This window comes from Toxorhynchites rutilus, chromosome 2 (assembly GCF_029784135.1).
Source record: "Toxorhynchites rutilus septentrionalis strain SRP chromosome 2, ASM2978413v1, whole genome shotgun sequence".
Classification (NCBI taxonomy): Eukaryota; Metazoa; Arthropoda; class Insecta; order Diptera; family Culicidae; genus Toxorhynchites; species Toxorhynchites rutilus.
Window position 1 is genome coordinate 95,120,476 of NC_073745.1, and position 24,578 is coordinate 95,145,053.

Genomic DNA, 24,578 nt, shown 5'->3' on the forward strand with positions numbered 1-24,578 from the left:
TCGGCTTCCTTTGGCTCAGGATCCAACAGCTGTTCCATCCGGGCTAAGCCTAAATGAAATGTTTCTCCTAATCCAAGATTTCAACTTCATCCGCCGGGGCCCAAAACGAAGGGGAAAAACTACGTGTGGAACTCAATTTGCGTTCGCTTCCACATCCGGACCGGGTAGTGTCTCATCCCACTCCCAGTCCCGGGCCTGGGTTATTGAATGCACACTACTTTGCGCTGTAGCTTCAATAAAGTTTTAATTTGCTTCAAGTGTTGCTAAAGCGTAAGCGAACCTAATCCTATTATCCATGGCACAGCCCTTGGGAGGGGTCGCCCGATGACGATGGCACAGAGCAACTGCTGCTGCACCCAAACACGGATGGGACCGCGCGTGTGTTTGTGTGTGTGTGTGTGTGTATAGCATAGGTCGGGAAATTGTAAAGAAATTAATTGCAAAATCCTGGCTTATACGGAAAGTGAAAGCAAGCGAGTAAGTGCACCTCTAAGACCGTCGAATGGCAAGATGCACCAACGTTCGGCGCTGTTGCTGTCTGCTTTCGCTTCCGGAGGGAGGTGGACACGCGAGGGTGGGATTTAGAGACTTTGCGACCCTTTCCAGGAACTTTCTAATTTAACTCACTGCGGGAACGGTTTGCAGCTCCTATTCAGTGTGATTGGTTATAAAGATTAGGCGATTCAGTGTATGCTTTCTGGAAAAAAAAATTCTCTTTTTAAACTACCACGAGTTTCAAGTGATTACTTTTTAACAAAAACGAAAAAAAAACCTGGTGGTTTATTTACGCCCCCATTAACACAAAATCAACGGTTGTAAAGTACCACCAATTCCCCCACCCCACCCTCACACTCAAAATCAGTCAGATTATCTCCGGGGGAAAATTGAAACACCATTTGTTGTTTCGCCCAGCAGTAATCGATGCGAATGCGATTAAAAGATTCAAGTTCCGATGAGCTTAGCGCTGAAACCAATCGCAATTTCGCACTAAATTGGCTACGCGAACCGTGAAGCGCAAAATGCACTTTCGCTGTCGTCCAACGTGGCGAGGCGAGGGCGAGGGTCGGGAACAGACCTTCACTCACCCATTCATGGTTTCACAAGGGTGCTTTCTCATTCGAGGGATGCGGGACGGAAAACAGAGGGTCCTACTGTGGCTGCTGCTGCTGCAATCGGGCACTTGTTTTCCAATCGGATTAACGAGATGAAAGCGCCGTTTCGATTCCCGCGCGTAACAATTCGTTATATTCGAGTTTGCTATTGGCTTTTGGTGAGAGTTTTTTTTTGTGATTTTTCCTGTCCACTCTAAGCCCAATGCAAGATTTTTTTTATCGATCTGATGACAGTGTCGTCATCATCATCGTGATCATCATGGTTATCATCGTAAAACATACCATCGTCACTTTTTTCATCGTAAGAGCACAAACACACATATGGCTGTTATCGATACAGCTTCCGCTGCCGGATTTATTGCTTCTTCCCGTCTCCTGTTGATGACACATAGAACAGTTTTGAAATTGAGTATCCGAGCTGCCGTGGAGGCTTCTAGGGTGGTTCATTTTTCAGTTATATTGTACGCTTTGGTACAAACAATTTCTTTAATGTCACAATTGAATGACCATCCCTGCTATTGGTTCAATTATGATTTTTTTTAAATGTACAGTGATGGATAAAATATTTGTGACTGACAATGTTTAACAACAGATTTTTTATGTCCTTAGCAGTAAGCGCTGAACGCCAACCAACGCTAGTGTTATTTAATGTGACAATCGAATGTTTTCCCGATCATTTGCATTTCAGTTGCCCTGAAGGAATTATGTGTCTTTTTTTATTTTTCATTTTTTTGCTGGAAGAGAGCATTTCTGAATTTAGGAGTATGTTCGGACTCATTTGTAAACTTTTCCAATTTTCGTGCATTTTATAGAATTTCGTGTATTTGAGTACTGTTTCCGGATTGAAAATAGAATCAAATTTCAGCGCATTTCAAGCCGGATATGTGAAAGGTATTCTCCGGCAGTGAGAGCTGTGTTGTTCGGTGAAAAACTGTAGGTGAATTTTTTTCAGCTTTTTTTACTGTAGTCGTTGTCGCCACCACCTGTGTTTTTTTTTTATCCAAAATATATATTTTTATTAAGGGTCATATGGCGTCAGCCTAACGGGGCCGGGAGTGCAATGTTTTGACAATGTTTGCTTACACCTATGTTAGTAATATGTAACCTATTACTCGCGGTTGGCTCGAGGTTAGTATTACAAGTGTTCTCATAATTGGGATGTTGCAGTCTTCAGTGCTCTGTACATGTGCCTGACACGGGATACTTCCTATTAGGATGCAGCTGAACGTTAATCAGCAACGCCCCCCTAGTCTGTACCTCATATCTAGCGTGGTGCGTCTTTCTCGACTCGAGGAATCCAGGATAGAATGATCACTAGCCGGCGCAATCATCAGCTGGTGTAGAGTTGTCATGAGCGGTACAACCTTTGGCTCTTGTTGAATGATCAGTGGACTGCACAACCTTCGGCCCGTGTATCTGTAAAGAGTGTGTGTATGTATTGCCGCGACTAAGTGAAAGTTTATAGATCGGATAGGAGGGATATGAAACAGGGACACAACGAAGGAAACATCATTAAACGTTGACATCGGCGTTTCTGAGGAATAGGTATAGATGAAGCAGAAGATCAGGATCCCGGCTACTTAAGATATCCCGGACGGGGATATCCGATTGTCTGCCTTGTGCTCTCTGTGCTCTAGAGAGCTGAGAGCGAGCAGCATGGAACCGGATACACGACCAGACAACATGCTCGATGTCGTGGTAGCCATCGCCACAATCACAAAGATTGTTTGCTGCGAGCCCAATGCGATAGAGATGCGCGTTTAGGTTGTAGTGATTGGACATAAGACCTTAGGGATAATCGTGTGTAACCAACGACCGAACTCATTTTCACTCCACATGCGATGCCAACTTACCACACACTCGTAAGTCATCTGACGAGGAATGTGGAAAAATTCATTATAAGCAATTTGCCTTTCAAAAAGTGTGCCTTCTGAAGCGCCCACCTTAGCTAGCGAGTCCGCTTTCTCATTCCCCGGAATCGAGCAATGAGAGGGAACCCATGCTAAGGTAATCTTGAATAATTTTTCGACCAAAACACTCAATAGTTGTCTTATTCTTGTTAGGAAATAAGATGAGCGTTTATCAACTTTCATTGAGCGGATTGCCTCTATTGAGCTGAGACTGTCTGAAAAAATAAAATAGTGGTCGATGGGCAATGTTTCAACGATCCCTAATGCGTAATATATCGCACCCAGTTCAGCGACATACACGGAACAAGGATCTTTGAGTTTGAAAGAGGCACTGGAATTGTCATTGAAGATGCCGAAGCCAGTGGACCCGTTTATGAATGAACCGTCAGTAAAGAACATTTTATCAGATCCAACTTTCCCATATTTTTCCGAAAATATCAACGGAATAGCATTGGAGCGTAGGTGATCTGGTATTCCATGGATTTTTTGTCGCATGGACAGATCAAAAGTGACAGAGGAATTGCAGAAGTAAGGGAAGCAAACTTGGTTGGAGATGCCTGGTGAAGGGTGCCCGTCGTGGGTAAGGTACTCATGGTATAAAGACATAAAACTTGACTGAGGAGTCAGTTGGAGTAGATTTTCGAAGTTATCAATCACCAATGGATTCATGATCTTGCAACGGATGAGAAATCTGTAGGATAATTCTGTGAACCGAAGAGTAAGCGGGGGTACTCCTGCCAAGACTTCGAGACTCATCGTATGTGTCGAACGCAAACACCCCATGGCTATACGCAAGCAACGATATTGTATTCTCTCCAGCTTGAGAATATGAATCCTGGCAGCTGATCGGAAGCAAAAACTGCCATATTCTAACACTGATAATATCGTTGTTTTGTACAACTTAATGAGGTCTCCTAGATGGGTACCCCACCATGTTCCGGTAATTGTTTGGAGAAAATTGATTCTTTGCTGGCATTTCTGTTTCAGATACGCAATGTGTCCCCCCAGGTACCCTTAGAATCAAAATATACACCCAGGTATTTGAAAAACATCGAGTGCCTGATCGTTTTGCCGGATAGGTGAAGCTGGAATTGGGCGGGTTCGTGCTTCATAGAAAAAACGATCATTTCAGTTTTCTCCGTAGAGAATTCGATACTCAGCTTGAGAGCCCACGTGAACAGATTGTTCAGGGTATCTTGCAACGACTTTTGCAGAACGACGGGATTAGTATCCGTGATGGAAATGACTCCATCGTCTGCAAGTTGTGCAGTTGTGCACTCAGCGTGCAGTCTCTAGTTAGACAATCAGCCATATCATTGACGTAAAAACTATACAAGAGGGGGCTTAGGCAGGAGACACCACCAGTTGCACGTAGAGATTTATCTGGACCAAAATTAGTCATATGGAGGTTTTAGGGTGCAATAAATGTTTCTATGGTGGTAAGACACTCCACACCCCCCCGCCCCTCTCTAAGGGAGGGCTTTCATACAAAAAAACTCAAATTCCTGCATTACTCGAGAATTAATCAAGCAAATGAAACCAAATTTGGCATGCGAAGGTTTTAGGGGACACGAAACGTTTCTATGATGAATAAACACTCCTCCCCTCTCTCTCCCCTCTCTCACGGAACGTTTCTATGGTGATTCGATACACCTACCCCCTCTCTAATGGCATAGGGGCTGCTGGATCCATGAATGTGCGCTTAGTAAGAAACCGTGGATCTGATAAAGAAACATAAATTTTGGGCGAGACGAAATTTTCCGGGTCAGCTAGTATATATATATAAATGCTCCACTATTTGTGTTTTTTCTTCAACAACCGCAATTTCGTTTAAGAACCTTTTTTTCTTATCCGAGGTTTATAACATAGCGGATCCAAAAATAATTAGGAATATATTGGATTTTTTTTTTGTTTCAGATGACTAGGAAAACTGCGAGTGTGGTTGTGATGGAGCAATCTTTTTTATTCGATTTGTTCGAAAATACGCGAGTTTTTTGCACGCACGCATCAGTCGCGTAAAAAAAGAATTCAGTGTATACCGAATTCACTTCACCCCGATAGACCAAAATGAATCAATCGAAAGAACGGAGCGGAAGAAAAAAAAGTAAAACATAATTTTAATTTCTTAATTTCGAAAATGATCAAGGGTTGTTGATAATCGAATAATCGAATAATCGATCAAGAATTAAGAAGTGGTAGCTCGTCTAAAGGGCCATACCAAAGGTCCTTGAAGTAATTGTCAGTGAATCCAGATAGAACCTCTTCGTCTAATTTTATTTCAGTTCACTTGTATTACAGATGGTAACAATTATACAATATTTCCTGTGCCACATTGTGCATCGATTATTTCGATTCAGGCATCGCTGGTACCTCCGACTAACTCTCTCGACTAACTCCTATAAAAAAATCTTCATAGGCTCGAAATATATTTATCCAGTGCCTGAAGGAATCTTTTCGAGTTTTGGGTAAAGTGAAACAGGAAAAAAAAGATTTATTAGATTATGTCGTGCTTTTTGTATTCATCAAAAAAGTCATTAAACGGAAACCGGACACTTGAGAGCCAGCTAAAATTATTGTATCCAAAAAATTTTTGATTGAATATACACTGCGTTTCATAACTATGAAACCACTCATTTTTTGGAGTTTCCAGAGATATGTGGGAAGTCGGTTGAATTGAAGTATAAAGTGTAGGATATCATAACTTTCTTTATTTATAAGACTGTGTATTTGAACTTTATGGTTGCGTCCCGGTGCGAAACATACAAACAACTAAAATTCCAGTGGTTCATAACTATAGAACCAGACGGAAAAACTCTCACCTCTTCAATAAATGAACGTCGATTTCACAGGAATTACAATAAGTACGTACGAATAGTAGATGCAGCTTACAAGCAGTATGAGTGAGTTAAAGAGCTTAACCGAGTAGTATCCTCTGCGTAAAACGAAATACACACTACACATGGCGCAGCTTGGTCAAAACCACCCCGAATGGGTTATTCGAACTGATTGAGAACTAAAGATGACCTACGAATTAGAAACTTATTGTAATTCCTGTGAAATCGACGTTCATTTTTTAAAGGGGTGAGAATTTTTCCATCTGGTTCTATAGTTATGAAACACTGGAATTTTAGTTTTTTGTATGTTTCGCGCCTGGACGCTACCATAAAGTTCAAATAGCCAGTCTTACAAATGAAAATAGTTATGATATCCTACAATTTATACTTCAATTCCAATGAGGTACATATAGAGGTGAATCTGTAGGCGAAGTGTATCTGTATTGACAAGCAAAATATCATGTTGTAATTATTTGCATTCATTATGGAATGTTAATTTGATGATAATTTGAGCCGAAATTCTCATGAAATCATTCAACTGGTTGTTTTTTTAACAGATGACAATTATATTGTGGCTTATTTTGATTATTCATGTGGTAAAAAGGTCCAGAGAGCATTCGTGTGCTTAATTCTCGAAAGCGGTAACATATTCGGTGAAATTTTGATTGATTGGTGATTATTATCTCACAACATACACACCGACACTGAGAGCCTTCGAAACATCAACTTCATAATGGTAAAATAATGAAACTTCGTTTGATTCTATGAACGTGGGGGATTGAAAATGGCACATGAAAATATCACTTATATCCGTCTTGTTCGACGTGATTTCTCAAATATTCACTCCATGCTATCACATTAGCCAGCGGGAGCTCTACAAAAATGTACGTTTTTAATTGATAAATTAATTCCTGAAAATAGCATTTTTACATGGTGGAGGCGATCTGGCGTAGAGGTAGCATCCATGCCTCTCACGCTAAAGGTCACGAGTTCAATTCTCACTCCCGACATTCTTCCAAAAATGGAAGTAAAAGTGACGAACCAGCCAAATGTGTTAAAAGTCACTATAATACAGATAAAAAAAAGCATTTTTACATGGATGCGGTGGGTAATTGAAGATAAACACAACGACTGACGTCACTATTAGCGAATTAGTTCATTACGACCATCTTCATTACCTTTTTTTTCCATGACATTGCTTCAATTCAACCGATTTTTCACATATCTTTGGAAACTCTAAAAAATGAGTGGTTCTATAGTTGTGAAACGCAGTGTATAGTCCGAAAGATTTGAAATAAAATCCGGCAGCTCTCGCCTTTTCGGATCTTTTTTGTATACTCAGATTTGTAAGATTTGATTTATTGATTGGTAACCCGACTCTGGAAATATATAGAATCCATCCCTCGAATTTATCATCCATTTCAAGAACAAGTAGAGTGTTTGGTCCTAGTTTATTATTTTCAGATGGTTTTCGGAAGTACCGTTGAGGTCACGTGGTTCATATAACTAGGAAATGTAAGTTTTGCTATTCAACTTCGTATGTGTATACGAAGGCTTGAACATCACTAAATTAATGAATTCATACATATTCTAACGACTCTTGTTCATTCGACTTGTCGTATAAAGTTCAGAAAAGCGTACATCGAGAAAAAGTATATTTGTGACTTGCATAAAGAAAAAAAAATGATTGAATAGTCGTGATTTATTTTTAACACGTTGAGCCCCAAAGCCCCGAGCCCCGAGCGTTTGCGCAATATCAGTTTCGGTCGCGGCTCCTAAAAATACTTATTGTATGAATAGAAAATAGTCATAAATGCGACTAGAAAGTATTCACATTTTGTAATACATCCGAAAACAATCCATATATATTTTTATTCTCATATTTTGTAACTGTCTGCCCGAGTCAGTCAGCGCTCTCCTACCAAAAAGTTCAATGTCGGCCCCTAGTGACCGGATCGGGGATCAACGTGTTAATATAAAGCAATATATAGCAAGGACTGAGCCATAATAGTGAGATGACTATATAACAATTACAAATTGCATGATGTCGGTGCCAAAAAGCCACACAATGACTATCAGAATACAATTATAATCTAATTATAATTATATTTTTTTTTTTGTAATAGACATTAACAAGACTGTTGATTTTTTTTTTAAATGGCAAACCTAAAACAAAACAGGTTATTGGTTGAATTACTTTTAAGTTTGATATATTTCCATGATTCGGTTTAAACCATCCCAAATAATTATTCACACATTTTTTTCACAAACAAAATATAGCTACTAGTTATACTATATTATCCACCCCAACACCCACCGCCTTCGCTAGGAACGCATATCAAAACTGGACAGCCGCGCTTGTGCGTGTATTCGCTACGCCTATCATCGATTCCAGGACCTATCAACTCGTGGGGACCCATGGCGGAGAAATCGGCAGGATTTATCTCGATCTGTGTGCAGCAAATTTGTTTCGCCACGGTTGGCTCGGCAAACAGATTTCGTTTCGCCTCGAATATGTCGATTCCGATTTCACGTGGATCTGCGCGAATTGGATGCGATAATATGGAACAAAATAACAAAAGGGATGTGTACTACGGAGGATTTTTTTCTGGTATTACTTTTTTTCCGTCTGCCGTATCCTGTCGATACCATTCAAAAACGGATTTGCGAGTCAATAGGAGATATGATTTTTTTTGTTTCTTCGCCTCTATCCAACGCTTTTCAATTTTGGTTCAGTGAATGCTGTAAAATAATGGGTTGGATTCGGATCGGATATGGAGGGGAGGTTTTTTTATTGAAATTACGACAGTTGCCAACCTTTTTCTTGTATCAACTCCAAAAGTCTTGAATCGTCTAATTTGTTATCGCCGATCGTTTGATTTTCGCTTATAATTTATTCTGATTTTATTCGCAGCCAGATATGGTGTCAGAAGAGGGAAGGGAAACCCTGCTTCCAGACATTGTTCTGACAAATCGACGCCATTACCTGTACCTCTTGTTCCCGAGTTCTATCTGCAGGGAACGAAAAACACACCAGGCGACACTTTGCAGAGATTCAAACCAAGTGCCGCGTAAAAAAGTTTAACGACAGTTGAAAGTTCTTCACCCTGGGCAGCTATTTTTCTTTACTTTCACGGGGTGTAAAAAAAAGCTGGAACTCCTGCAAACGATCGCTGGTCTCAATTTCTCATCGCCGAAGCTTATCCTGTGCCGTAGCTGGAAAAGTCGCGAAATGCAAAAAAAAAAGGAGGAACGGAAACCATCGCGCCGCCGACTGCCAATGAAAAATTCCTTTATAATGTGTCGCCACGTTGAGCACTTTTCTCTGTGTGTATAACGATATATGTATGCGTGTGTGTCAGTGTGTTTTCGTTCACAGCTTGTGGAACTCTATCAAAACACTTAAACTCTGCGGCTGCTGGTGGCGCTTGTGAGAAAGTGGTTTTATCCTCCCACCCATCGCCACAATTTTCTCCACATGCATCGGAACCACTCTGATGCTGCAGAACGAATAGCATATTTTGCCTAGGACGGGAAAAGAAGTTCACATCATTATTTTTTTCCTAGCCCCAAAGCATTATGTTTATGATTGGCCGGATTTTTTTTTTGCTTGCGATCCATCCATCGGTGGGTTGGGCCCACGGTCGTGATTTAGTTGTGTAGCTGGAGCATTAATGTTACGAACTGTGAAGCATACCTTCCCACCCGTCTGTTCCCGTGTGTGTGTGTGCGTGGGTGGAGGGTTCCGAAATAAAAGGAATATGGTAGACTCGAAAAAAATACCCAAGTCTGAATAATCGGACACACTCGGCTGAGACTGGTGCTCATGTGGAAATTTGCGAACAGGTGTAGCATTTTTGGCAAGCCTCGGTTTGAGCACAATTTCACCGCTCGCTTCACATGGTTGTAAAAAAGCTGGATATATATTCATGGGATTATCCCATGAATTCGCATTTAGAAATAGACATTTCAGCGGAAGGTTCGAGAACCGCAGAAACTCCACACACACGCACACACGTTTCAATCGATTGCCCGACCATAAAAATGTAATTGTGTACACATTTGGGGTTTTCACGGAATTTGACTTGTTCCGATGCTCCGATTTACTCCAAGAACTGAAGGCGTGAGTACGGCATTTGTAAAACGATTAACTCCAACAGAGACAGCTTCAATCATTACGGGATTGGATGGGAACTGGTCCAGGATGAGAACCATGTGTAAGCCACATCTTTTGCGACGTCAAAATCCAAACAAGGCATCATTTGTTATCCACTTGTGCATGTGCTGAGTTTTGCCGATATCTCGCCGAGCACTTGCCGAGCGCTCAATGGATGATTTAATTATGCTCGGGCACACAATGGGCACCATTGTTCGCGAGGAAGCACATTGTTTTGTCGAAATGTATTTTATTTTCCTCTCAAGCAGCTATTTTTCATGCTTCTCCATTTTTGCGTCACATACTGCGGAGAGGAGAATGGGTAGCAGCACGCGTGCAATAAATCATCTGGCATTCCCTACTCGAACCGGAAGAGAGCGGTGCTTGTGGCGCAGACAAATGCGCTGAAAATCCTCAACCGAAAGATAAAAACAAAATACTTACCAGCGGGGGACACAAGAACTCTAAACCAAGCAACAACAACAACAACAACGAAATCATCCATCATCATCAATAGACGAAACTGCGAAAAAAAAAATAAAAAAAAAAAATACGTGGCTGAGAGTGCAACAAAAGCTGACTGCGTCACGAGAGCATAAAAAGAGTGTGTGTGTGTGTTTTTCTCCAACTTTCCACAATGAGTATCAAGGTGGAATGAAGAATGGCCCACCTTGGAAAAAATACTCTCCAAAAGAAAACTCTGAAGATCTGTGTTTTTTTTTGTGTGGGTGCATTTCTTCGAAGGCATCATATCCACACGAAGCATTAAACCGAAGCGATTCGTTCCGGCGCCTCGTAGCCCTCTTGTGAGGTAAGGTGCTTTTTCCCGGTTTTTAAAGAAAAGCAAAAGGGAGAACAAACGTCTGAATGGGAGGGGTTTTTATTCCTTTTTTGGGTTGCTAGGTCGGGTCGAGACGACGAACGGGGGATTCTTTTCACCTGTAGTGGTTGATGTAAATGACATCCCAATGGTGTGGATTTAAGTAACGTGCTATAACTAGGGATCACTGGTTTCCGGTCCCATTAGTGTTAACGTGACAACGTCTCATTCATATAACCATCAAACATTTTTACCGGTGGTGAAGGTTCCGGGGGATCGATGCTATTAATCAATTCGGCTATTAATCAATTCGGTGTATTTTTATGGCCTTCTTTTTGGAAGCTTGCCGCAGTAGTCCGGGTTGATGAAATCCAATATGAAATAACAATTCATAATTTAAAATTTTTTGAAAAATAACCCTTCTAAAAGACGTAGTTCTACGTCTGCCTTGACGATGTTTAGATTTCAAGATTGGGCTCATCGTGTTGTTTCGGAGCCGATTACGAAACTCTGTTTTCAGAATAATTCCAACGGTTGCCGAAGTGTTATGCATTGAAATACAGGTCGGACTCGATTATCCGGAGTATTGTTTTTTTTTCACTCCGGATAATCGAATCCTCCGTATAATCGAGACAAAAAAAAAGAATTTTCTCTCGGTAAACGTTATGTAATGATGATTTGCATTTATTTATTGAACGGTTTTTTCTAGGTTGATCCGTTTGTATATTTGTGACTTTGTAACTTTGTGTGTAGTGCTGTACCACATTCATAGAAATTTAACCCACTTCCTGTTGACCGATTGATCGGAAAATTGGAACATATCTTTATCTCTGGTGTCATTATAAAACTGCGTATTCCATGATCTTGAAAATCCAAGATGGCGGCCACTACAAAATGGCGGAGAATCCCATCAATATGGGTTTTCCTAAAATCTCATCAATATGGGTATCGAATCAAAGGGCTTAATCAGTAGAACACAATTATTCATGGAAAATGTGCATCAAAGATGGCGACTGCTACAAAATGGCGCATTACATATTTCCTCAGAACCGCTTCAATGTGGGTATCAACTGAAAGGGCTTGACTGGAACAACACAGTTATTTATGAAAAAATATAAATCCGTTAGAAAATGGCGGATTACACATTTTCTCATCAATATGTATATCAAATGAAAGGGATTGAGTAGTAGAATACAGTTATTTATGAAAAATATAAATCCAAAATGGCCGCCATCACAAAATGGGACCATATATTTTTTTTTCAAATCTCATCAATGAGGGTATCAAAAGAATGTTCTCGACTAGTAGAACATAGCAGATCATGAAAAATTCAATTCCAATATGGTTGCATTCCCCAAACAACTAATTACTATTTAAATGATTTCAATCAGCTTGACCTGTTTGTATGTATGTTTGAATGTTTGTAGGGTTGTCCCACATTAATAGAAAATTGACCCCGTTCCTGTTCACTGATTGATCTGAAATTTGGAAGACACCTTTAATTCTACTGTCATTATAAAACTGCGTATTCCATGATCTTGGGAAATTCAGTCTAATATTTATTCATTTGCCAACAGATACAATAGAATGTTTTCGTCGTTAAATAATGGCTGAATGACCTGGACCACCGGTTAATTTCGAAAAATCATAACTCAAAAAACGAAAGAAAACGCCACCCTGGACGCCTGGTTATGTGAAAAATCCTCAGCTTTCCAGAAAAAAAATATAAAAATATATAGTGCCTTTGGTCCTGAGACCATGAAAACTCTAAAAAACAAATACAATCAATGATAACGAAAACATAATTACAATTTTCTGCAACTATAGTATTTTTTCCAAAAAAGACCAGCAAATTGGCTTTAATTTAATATGTCGAACATCCGAATTGGTCCAGTGCTTAGAAAGTTATGAATTTTTGAAAAAAAGTAATTTTTGGCGAAAGTGCGGATTTTTCGGACCACCCTAAAATGGAAATGGTCACCCTAAGAAAAAAATTAAAAAATACGGGTCTAATAATTTGCGATAAAGAACAAAACTACCGCGTTTGAACAAAATCTGAGAACCACTATATCGGTTTAGCATGGAATGGCTGTATATATATTCTTTATTAGTTAATGCGATAGAGAAATGTATAAAGATTTATTCACGTCGGATTTGGAATGAGTCGGTTCAGTAGAACTTGAAATATCGTGTACGCCAGCTTTTAAAAAAACTAGTTTCGGAAAAACGCGTTTGAAGTTTCTTGTACGTCAAATCTTCAGAAATATGAAGGAAAAAAAACGGTATTTCTTTAATTTCTAGACTAGAATACTCCCTTAAGGAAATCTGGAAAAGTATTCCGTCCACAATGACCAGTAACCTTGTTGAATCGATGCCACGACGTTTGTAGGCAGTGCTGGATTTCAAAGGTGGTCATTATCATAATCAAGATTAATATCTATCAATGTGACATTTTTGGTATAGAAACTTAGACATGAATTTTAGTGAGGGAATTCATTCAGTGAGAGAACAATTATTCCTTGGAGGTTTCGCAGGAATTAAAGAGTTAATATGTCATTGTGTGAGCTATTTTTTATCGAATATCTTTCGGAGTCCTGAATTAAGATTGTCATGATGAAACACATTCGAATGTCTTAACCAGTGTCCAAAATTTCTTAAAACTTGAACCTTAAATCATCGATATTAAATTGATCTCATCGTGGATATACACTCTGTCCAACTTGTATAAGACCAGGTGATGAACTTGCTGCTTTGTGTCATTGTGCTGAGCGTAAACGAATGTTTTCGTATTTTCAACTGTCAAGTTTCTATAAGACCAGTTACATTTTACGTTGTTTTAGTTGTTCTGATCAATTAAATCTGGAAAATGCCAAAGGGAAAAGTCCTCACGGAGAGAGAAGAAAGACAAATCGATGCATTGCACCAAGAAAATGTTGGTATCAGAGCAATTTCTCGTTGGATTGCACGATCCCATCAAGTAGGGCCCAATTATTTGGCGAATCCTCAAGGATACGGTAAGAAGGAGAAAGCTCCACGTAAATCGAAGCGCTCTGACCAGGATAAGCGGGAAATAGCTAGAACAGGTTCGAATACCTCAAAATCGCATGTGCAAATGAGGCAATATTTCAACTGCTCAACTGCTCGGGTAACAATTCGTCAAATTTTGGTTAAATATCCTCACATGAAGAGGGCTTGAAGGTTAAAACTCCTCATCTTACACCATCTCACATCGGAAGACGTTTGAGTTTTGCCGAAGCTCACACGAACCGATAGTGGGACATGGTTGTGACAAAGAATGTTTCCAAAAGAATACATTTTGCTGTATACCATAACGGAAAATTCTTCAATGTATAGGTTATCTTCACTGACGAAAACAAGTTCAATTTGGATGGTCCTCATGGTTTCAACGGGTACTGACGTGATTTACGGAAGAAGGAACAGTATCTTTCAACCAGGAATTTTGGTGGAGGCTCGTGCATAGTTTGGGCGGGATTCTGTGCAACCGGAAAGCTCAAGATAGCTTTCACATGATGTCACACATGTTCTGGAATCCTCTCTCCTACCGTTTTTGCGTGGATATCGTCACATTCACATTCCAACAAAATAATGCTACTATTAATAACAGCAAGTAAACTAAGCAATGGATTAAGGACCAAAAACTTAATTTATTGGACTGGCCGGCTCGCTCTATAGACTTGAATTCTGTCGAAAATCTCAGGGGGGATCCTAGTATGCAGAATCTACACTGAGGGAAAACGGTACACCACGATTGAATAGCTCAATGTTTCAATATCTGAAAAATGGAAAAATATCGAGAAATCCGTTCAGGAGAATTTGGTAAATAGTATTCCAACACGAATTTACAAGGTTATTAGTTCAAATGGCAAGGTTACCAATTATTGACAAGAAAATCAGCCGATCGTTTTGAATTTTTCATTGATAATAAAGGGTGTGGCACATCAAATTGCATCACGGAAAAAACGCTGTAGAAATTTTATTTTTAGGAATTATATCTTCAGCTTTCGCTTATAATCAGATAAGAGTGTATAGATCACGTTGACCATGCTTCACTGTTAATTTTTCGTAAATTTGGAAAAATGTCGTCGAACGAAAAAGAGCGTCGTGAATTAATCCTGTGCACTCATTTCGAGAATCCGGAGTTGTCACATCGGGACATCGGTAAGATGCTGGGAATCGTCCAATCCACGGTCAGCAGAGTACTAAAACGATACTTCGAGAACCTAACCATCAACCGGAAGGTGAAGAACGGCAAAAATGGATGCTCCGTCAGTGAAAAAGATCACAAGCGCGTAGTTAAGCAGTTTAGACGTGATCCGAGAAGTTCGGTCCGGGATGTCGCCAATAAGCTGAATTTGTCAAGTTCATTCGTCCAGCGGACCAAGCAGCGGGAGGGCCTGCGTACATACAAGGTTCAGAAGGCTCCTAACCGCGACGAAAAGCAAAACATGGTGGGGAAGACGCGAGCCCGGAAGCTGTACACCGAAATGCTGACGAAGCCGCATTGCCTGGTAATGGACGACGAAACCTACGTCAAAGCGGACTTTCGTCAGCTGCCGGGCCTGTTGTTCTTCTCCGCAGAGGACAAATTCAGCGTTCCGGAGGAGATTCGCTAGCAGAAACTATCCAAGTTTGCTAAAAAGTACATGGTGTGGCAAGCGATCTGCTCTTGCGGAAAGCGGAGTGCCCCCTTCGTGATGACCGGCAAGGTAAACGGGCAGGTTTACCTTAAGGAGTGCCTACAGAAGCGCTTACTACCACTATTGAAGCAGCACGAGGGCCCGACCATCTTCTGGCCGGATCTCGCTTCGTGCCACTTTTCAAAGGACGTGTTGGAGTGGTACGAAGCCAACGGGGTCACCTTCGTGCCAAAGGAAATGAACCCGCCCAACGCGCCGGAGCTTTGCCCAATAGAGAAATATTGGGCGATTATGAAGCAGACCCTCCGGAAGAACCCAAAAGTTGTCAAATCGGAGGCGGACTTCAAGAGAAAATGGATTTCTGTTCAAAAAAAACTACATCCTGACGTTGTACAGAACCTTATGGACGGGGTAAAGAGGAAGGTGCGAGCATACGGGCTTGGGCTCGAAGTATGAATAAAAAGAAAATGCCAAAAGTTGTTTAATAGTTTTTATTTTACTGTCTAAAATTTTCAAAAGGATCGGTCTACTGGGCGAATTTCTACAGCGTTTTTTCCGTGATGCAATTTGATGTGACACACCCTTTACTTATGAATTTTGAAGTGGTCTTATAGAAACTGGACAGCTGAAATTATCATATTTAAGCACAATAAATAAACAAACAACTCTTTTGAACGAAATTGACGTTAAATATACTTTATTATAAGCATTCAACAATGTATAAATGTATCTTGTTGAAATTCTAACTATTTTGTTGCAACGAAATTGAATCAGGGTGGTCTTATAGAAGTTGGACAGAGTGTAGTGTACTGTTATGGAGCACCGTTATACCTGGTGATTTGAGCAATTCCTACAATTCGGCATACTCACATCCTGACTCATACGGAGCTACATAAGAGCACCTAAAGTCCGAATCATGCTTCCCCTTATTACATCATCAGAGCCGGTGCATGCGTTCTGCCGATGAAACATTCTCACGTCTCCGCAGTGACCGCTTCTTGCTGATGGCAGAGCAATGGCCACCCATTTTGTGGTTTCTGTCCAGCAAGACAAAGGTTGCTGCCGCTGCTGCTGGTGAATGAGGACACTTACGGCTGCGGAGGATTCTTACCAACGCTCCCCGCTCGGTCGACATACATTATTTTGGAGACCATAAGGGTAGGATTAGCAAGATAAACGGTTACGCATTACTTCGCAGCAATGCCGCTGTTGTTGCCCTGTCATGGGAGGTAGGTGGGTCGGTGGCTCAAATTTTGCTGTCCACATCTTCTCGGGGTGGGCTTTTACCGAGAAAAGGAAGAGTACGAGAAAAAGTAGCACAAGCGGACGGCCGGTGGCCGGCTTCTTTTTGACGATTTGTTATAGTTACCAGCTGTTATCTGGTCGTGTAAGTCCTGATTTACGATCGGACGTGTGGGATAACGAGTCCGAGTCATTTCGCCTGCAGACAAACGCACTTTACATTGTTTGTCAGTTGAAATCGTGCCCGATTTATTCGACGATTCATCGGAATGCATGTCACCGCCAGTGGTTTGACACGTTTCTAATTTGTGGGAGGAAATTAGAAGTCGACTTGCTTGGATTGGTGAAAAAATACTAAAGAACACTGGACTCTCGCTTTGTCATTCGGTATCAATTACGTGCAAGATGCCACAGGAAAAAAAGGATTAGCGTGGTGGACGGTAGGCACACGAAGATTCGCCATCTCATGGACGGAACTATCGCGTTGACTTTCAGCCAGAAAATTGTGCATAGTCATCAAGCCGCAGAGCACAGGCGGTCCGAAGTTGCTCGTATAGAACAAAAATATGATTAACGAGCGAAACGTTGAATAATAATTCATCTGTCCATCCCCGGGAAAATGGAGCGGTCCTGTGCTGTGGACGTTGGGTGTGAGAGAAAAGCAGCATGAAGGTGACACCACACCCAGAGACTGGATGAGGGCTAGGCCGGTACGGAAAGGAAGGATTCCGCTTCGCCACCCACTTCATAAAGAATAAGTCTCGCGCTGGCAGTTCCTAATGAGATGATTCAGTGGGATTACTTTTCATTGCTCAGTAATACCGGCAGTGGTGGTGGCGGTGACACCGAAAGCGTCAACACTATATGCTTCGGATCCGGTCCTTGCCTTCGAGACAGAGTATAATTTCGCTTTTATTATTTTATTCTACAAACTAGCGCGCTGGTAATCTTGGCGCATTACTCATAAAAAGTGGATTACTGTCGAGAATAACAGCAGCGGATTACAAGTGAAACAATTTGCCGGGCCGTAGCTCAGATTTTCGCCCTGCAGCTTGAGTGCGATCATTACTGCTTACTGTTTTCAGGTGGTTTAACGTTGTATGACTTTACCTCTTTCCGCGGTTCCGCGGAGTGAGAATATTGTTTGTGGAGGACAACAATTTACCACCAAATGAGCGATTATTGCACTGTTTATCCCTCCCACTGTAATGAGAAAAATCAATTAGAACATATTATTGCATACAATCAGCTATCAATATTAACAAATTTATTCCTATTTTTCTCCCTTCCAGACTGTCTCCATCTGCAGCTGTACCGGGACTCCAAAGATCGCTACAAAAATGGCCAGACGAAGGCTTCGCTCTCGCTGCAGCACTTCCTCGGCGTCGAGACCGGCTTCACGCTGGACAAAGAGTCCAACACAATAGCAATAATCTGTCAGGACGTGATAGTGGTGCTTGCGTTCGACACCCGGGAAAGACTGATACAGTGGCAGGTAAGATTCCTCATATCTCAGTATTTCGTACGCAAGTTTCACACCGACTCCCTCGCCGTGCATTAGGTCAAAATATCCAACAACTTGGGAGATGACTTGCAGTACTTGGTGCTGGTCTCGTCGGCGCCGCCAAAAGCTAAACTGTCGACGGGACCAGCACGGATGCACGTTCAGGATCATCGATTTTGTTTGACGACGGGCGTTCCACCACGACTGACTGGCATGTGGAACATTCAACATCTCAGGTAAGGTCCCGGCGAACCCCTCGACGAACAAATGTTGGTTTACTCACACACTCATTCCAATCCGCAGACGGTACGGAGTCGTAGATAATCGGTTCTGCTTCGAGGGAGGATCGAGCTGTGGGAAGGGCGAGGGTTTGTACGTATTCGTAACGGATCTGGGGGATGAGATTACGCATGCCCTGAAGTTGGCGTCACAGGGTAAACTCGCTACGAAGAAGCGAGCAGCTGCGAAGAAAATTACAGGTAATTCTGCGGGCTAAGGGGTAGTCCACGGACCATTCTGAAACTGTTGTTTCTTTCGTTCACAGCATTGGATAGCCCCCGGAAAGGAGCGGAGTCACGTTGCACTCACTACAATGACGACATCTGCACGGTACATATCGAGAACTCGACATGTACCTGCCGAACGGCTTATTGGCCTTCGGCAGAGTCCAGAGATCTGGATAGTAACTATGGTTGTGGTGATACGGCTTCCGTTTCCGAAGGACACGACAGTATCAACGAAATGGATTCATTCCCTAGGTAAGTTACTTGCTATCCGTCCGCTAATCCAAGCAAAAGGCTAAATCAAAAATCATCATTCCCACAAACAGGAGTACCGTCGCCAACTTGGAGCGTTGCATGAGCTGCATCTCCAAGCTGGGCGCTCCCTCGATGTCCCGCAGTTCGACCGTTACGGGAACGCCGGGAGCGGTCGCACCAACGCCCGCCTGGCACACGATGACTGAACACAACAATCACATCAACCAATCGCACATTTCCAAAACCCCCGCTCTAGATAGGATGTCGCTATGTTCGCACGGTAGCAGTAACAACTCGGAGTATTCCATCCCCCGGCAGACCTGTGCCCCGAGTCAACCAAGCGCTGAGTCCTGGTACGAGAAGGTCCCTGCCACGCAGTTCACCTGCATGCACAATCGGCCCACCTCCCCGTGCCAGTGTTGCCCACCGGGAAGACCACCGAAACCCAAAGAAATCCCACTGCACATCACCGCTCCCATTCATTCGGCCATCATGTCTTGCCGACCGTCTCAGCCAAATGCGGCCGTTGGTCCCTACGAAAACTATGACATCCCAAAGATCCCGGTCGCTGTCGATGAAAGCGGTAGCGCAGCGGAGAACTACGACACACCTAAGAAAATACAAGAGTACCTGTCCAAAGAGACGCCGAGTGGTGATAAGGGAGATGTGGGTAGCTACGGTAACTACGACACGCCTCTTTCGCTGAGTAAGGCCGTCTGTGGGTGCCTCAGTGGAGTCCAGCAAAGCGTAACGCAGCACGCGAAGGAATTGGGGGGTCCTAGGGTCGACTGCACGTGCAATAGGGTGATGTCCTGGGCTGATAATTGGATATCACTGCCGCTGTGCAAGCGAGGGAACGGAATTGAAAATACGGGTGTACATATTAATAAGGTTAAGCTAAGTGGCGAGGGTAAGATGCCGGTTGTGGACGCTAGCAATGAGAATGCTATCTACGCAACCGTAGATATGACTAAGAAGATTCGTAATCGACTGGAGGGATCGTGTGAGTGCAAGACCGAAGCCGAAGGCACCAAGGATAAGAGCGATGGTAGTTACAACAACTACGAGGACGTGGAGATACTTCCCGCGGATCAGAAATCCAACTACGCAAACTTGGAGTTCGAGAGATCACTCGAAAACTACGAAAATTCCAAGGAGGTCCTACAGAGAGCTGGTCTCTCGATGCAGGACTTCGAGGAGGAGCAGAAGATCTGCCATAAGTGTGGTCATCCCAGCGCAAAAACTCCGGAGGCTGAACAAACCAAAGCTGAGACTCAGGCTGCAGACAAACAGGAAAATTACATGATGATGGAACCAGCTATCAACAAGTCCAAATTTCCAGGCTACATCCCGATGTCTCCGGCCGCCCAAACAGCGGCATCGGATGCAGAGCCCCCACCCGCATCACCAACGGCTCCTCCGTTACCGTTCAAATCCGACCTACTTAAGCAACGGATGAGCCGAATCATCGGCGAAAAATCCGCCAGCAATCCGAGCCTTTGTGGTCCCGCGGTTGATCGCAGTCGGAAGCGGATCGACGACGAAACGCGAATTCCAGGAAGTGCCATGTTGAAAGCGTCCACCAGTCCGTACACCCGCAAACAACTGCTGGATCACAGTGATTTGCTTCCATGTGATAAGAAGCTGTCGCCCCGAAAGAGGTCAGCCTCGGCCGAATCCTCCCGCTTCCTGGATGAAGGTGAGGAAGTGTACAGTCCACTAAGCGGGACCGCCTCGCCCAGTATGGAAACATTGCGAAAACCTATGGCCACCGCGTGTAACATCGAAATCCGACGATCGTCCTCACCCTGTGTGCACCAAGGAACCGGAATGTGCTCTGGTGACATGTGTTGCTCAAAAACAGCAGCCGAAACAGAGGATGAAATTTCCGTTTCCACCAACCCTAGTCAAAACTCGCAATCCGTTTACATCCGAAGATCGGAAAGTGTTCCATGCAAGGCCCAGAATAGAGATAGTTCTAGCTCCAATGACTCCGGCGTCTCAACCGGCTCGTTGCGGCAGCGCGGAACCGACTTCACCGAATTCGAGCTGCCTCTGACGACGGCGATGTCCGCGCGGAGACACCAGCGCCACGTGATACCTCAACAGAACTGCGTACATGCGTCCCTTCCTCGTCGGTCGAAGTCATTTGATCCACTGCGCGAGTTGTCGTTCCAGTTCCAGAAAAGTCGCGTTCCAGAGAAGAGCACTTCGGCCGAAGCGGAGGTTCCAATTTGTCCGCCCAAAACAAAAATGTACGGAAGTCCGGATATTATGGCGGCCACCACGGCACCGTACATCGATTCCAGGAGCACCAGCAGTGGCACATCGGACATGTCCGATTACATTGAAACGCTGTCGCTGTCCAGCCACAGCTCGTCCGATACGCCCGAGGGAATGAGGTAGGGTATATTAAAATTTAACGTTGAGACGACGCTCAATGTTGATTTTTGTTTTCTTGAATTCCTTTGTTTCAAATAGACACATTCGGCAAGCTACTTCGACGCTACGACCCCGGTCTGGTAAGGAATACCAGAACATCGACCGATCGATTTTGGCCCTCACACAAGCGGGTAGTGAAACTTCGTTGAAACATCCGGGCGCACCTTCCCAGCTGCGCGGACTGCTGTCCTGCTCGGCGAACTATGCCAACATCACGCCCGTTCCGGAGAATGCCGAGTCACCCAGCCCGGGCTACCAGAGTGGAAGCTCGCCACAGGATACCCAGGGTCAGCACTTTATGTTTAAGGTAAGTACAACGATTTTATTTCGAAGTTACAGATAAGGCGTCGTGCGCAAATTACGTATCGTGATAAGGGGGGGGGGGGAGTCGAGGTTGCGTTACTTTCTGTGTATTAGAGATAGGAAATTGCGTTACGTAAGTGGGGGTCCAAACCCGGATTTTTAGCGTTACGCAATTTGTGCACGACGCCTAACTAGTTTTGTTTCGCTGGAAAAAACTTACAATTACTGGATAACCGAAAATGTTGTTTTCATCGCACCTAGACCCGGTTACAACTTGTGGTAGTCTGGCTGGAGCCAAGATCAATTTTACTACCTATTCCGTTTATTTCGACAGGATTTGGTACACGTTAGAAGAACAGAACAGTTTTGTACCTCATTCACTTTTCTACGTTTTTACGAAACGTTATAGGCTTTATTACTGAAACCCTAGCACTCGAAATGAAATGGAACGATATTCATCACCAATATTTTATCCTCGATCTCATTAATGAACGACATCCAATGCGATTTAGTTAAAATTATTGGAGACACTATTCTCATGCTGATAAGAAATTTTTCTCTATGCAACAAATATTTTTCATGGCACATTTTCACTTTCACTAATCAACGGATTCTGCCATATTCTGCCACAAGTTTTCACGTTTACATTTTTATGTAGTAGACATTTCAAATGGAAGCAGGATTATTGACCAAGGACTACGTCTTTCATTTCTATACTGGGGTGTAAGTTCAATGTTTCGAAAACGAGAGCGTTACGTCAGACAAAGAAGATTTGAGCGTTAATACCTTCTAACCAACAGACCGGAATGGTATGATAACTACTTCATTCGAAAGATAAAATGTCTATGCGTTGTATGATTGTTACTTATTGATCCAAAATAATGTTTCAATAGCTCAAAAATAGCTTTGAAAAAAATATAGGAGGTTCTGTCAAGGATACGACCGCATTATTGACGTAGGACTACGCTGTTATTTTATATAAGTCGCTTGTTTTATTCTATAATGCTGTGAAATTTTAGAAACAACTGCTTAGTAGAATAATCTCTGAAATGGTTTTTTCATTGTAGAATCAGTTGACGATAATTGATTGATGATTCATTCTTGCCCTCGCAAAACAATACACTAGCTGATCGTATGTCGCAATTGATTCCATGTAAATGCATTGAAAATTTACCTCGAACGCTATTCCGTTGACCTTTTTCGACATTGACAACCTCGGCTACAGTCGATTACATACATATTGCACCAGCTCCATTATTCCACATCTTATAACTACATCAATATATCTTTGGCACCGCATGGAAACAACAACAATGACAACACTTGCAAGTACCAAATATCATGCTACATGTTATTTAGTATTGCCTCAAAGGAATCACACATCTAGGCATCGTTCGTACAATGTAAACCAAGCGCCAAACAAGCGTTCACCATAGCATGTATACAGAGCCATACATTGGTGGCTTGAAACAACTAGGAATATGAACACTTCTCATCAGTTTGCGCTATTCTCAAAAGAAACGCTTCTGTTAATATTACTGGCCTCGAAAAGAGTTGCACAGCTTTCTCATGCTCGAAGGAACACAGCTGTCACCCTTAGTGGAGGAAGTTTTGCTACTGGTAAGCGAAACCTAAGCACATACAAAATTCCAGAACATTTACTTCCTTGGTGACTAAACAAGCGAAATAAACTCTTTTTGTAAATAACAACCTCGAAAACAGTATCAATGCTTCATTATGATCAATATTAGCGTAAATGCAATCCTAGTTGAAGGCAGTTTTACGACTGGCACGCGAACCAAAATAACTTATAACATCCCAGTAAGACATTCAAGATGCTTGGTATTCCCGAAATATTTTTTCGGCGCACAACCTTAACGTCTGCTTCGCCATAACATCAGTTTAATGCGTTGATGCATTCTCAAAGGCACCAACGAAGACCTTATGATGACGGAAAACAAACAATGTTAACTGCCTGGAAAAAGACTGTGTTATGCCACACAGCTTGTACTCTGCTGTAACACCGATCGATGCGAATTCGCTGATGAGTTTGTCAAGAGCGACCGCCTTCACCACCAACGGGGGAGCTTGATTTCGCTTGCTGCCTGGGTAACGGCGTTTACATTTTCGACCGACGCGCCGAAATCACCTACTTCGCTGTTGTTCGATGCGATGTCACACTCGCGAAGGCTCGGTTCAGTGCGAGCGCTTTTCACTGTGCATCATTAGATGACGCTTGCCTCGAAATTTTATTGCCCCTGGCAATGCGTTCGTTTTTTAAAGGGCTCGAGCCTGCTTTCCTCTTCTTCTTGCTCATCACACACTATACGATACGATTAACGCGAAAAATGAACAGAAAAACCAAATGACGATATCCAAGTTGGATTACCACTTGTGGGGTCCAATCTTAGATCGAAGCGCAGCGAAAACAAAGTGAACTGGATTGCTCAACAGTTCGATGCCGAATGAAAGTTTGCCTCAGCGAGATCCTCTGTTTATACTTTAGGCAAGCATTCCCCTTCATTCTTCTACTTTTCCTTTGTTCACGGAGACTTTAAATCTTACGATTTCCCCTACGTTGGTCGTCGATGAGTTGCTCGTTATTGACAGCTCTGTTCGGGAATGCACACAAATGGACAGAACAAATGTATGGGAAAATGGAAACGCTTAAAGTTTTCATAAATTTTAACAATTTACAAACCAGATTCTAATGTATAGCATATTAAACAAATCTTACGGAATTTCCGATTCGTTAAGTATGTAAATCGCCAAAATCCGTTCGCGGCAAAAATAGTTATTAACGTTAACTTAACTCATAAAAACGTGACCTGTTTTCAGA

The 24,578-nt window shown here is 42.6% G+C and overlaps 1 protein-coding gene across 5 annotated transcripts in view; it reads left to right on the forward strand.

The window, feature by feature from the left end:
* The window catches only part of LOC129767470 (uncharacterized), a 277,112-nt gene that overhangs the window by 241,599 nt on the left and 10,935 nt on the right, over positions 1–24,578 (forward strand). For 4 of the 5 annotated variants that reach the window (XM_055768414.1, XM_055768416.1, XM_055768418.1 and 1 more), the window contains exons 4-9: positions 18,025–18,227; positions 18,294–18,472; positions 18,540–18,715; positions 18,781–18,994; positions 19,066–21,396; positions 21,476–21,743. In XM_055768414.1, coding sequence (XP_055624389.1) covers positions 18,025–18,227; positions 18,294–18,472; positions 18,540–18,715; positions 18,781–18,994; positions 19,066–21,396; positions 21,476–21,743 — 3,371 coding nt within the window. Of the gene's footprint in view, positions 1–17,809; positions 17,938–18,024; positions 18,228–18,293; positions 18,473–18,539; positions 18,716–18,780; positions 18,995–19,065; positions 21,397–21,475; positions 21,744–24,578 lie in introns of those variants that run through there. The other variant, XM_055768419.1, reaches the window with a different exon arrangement.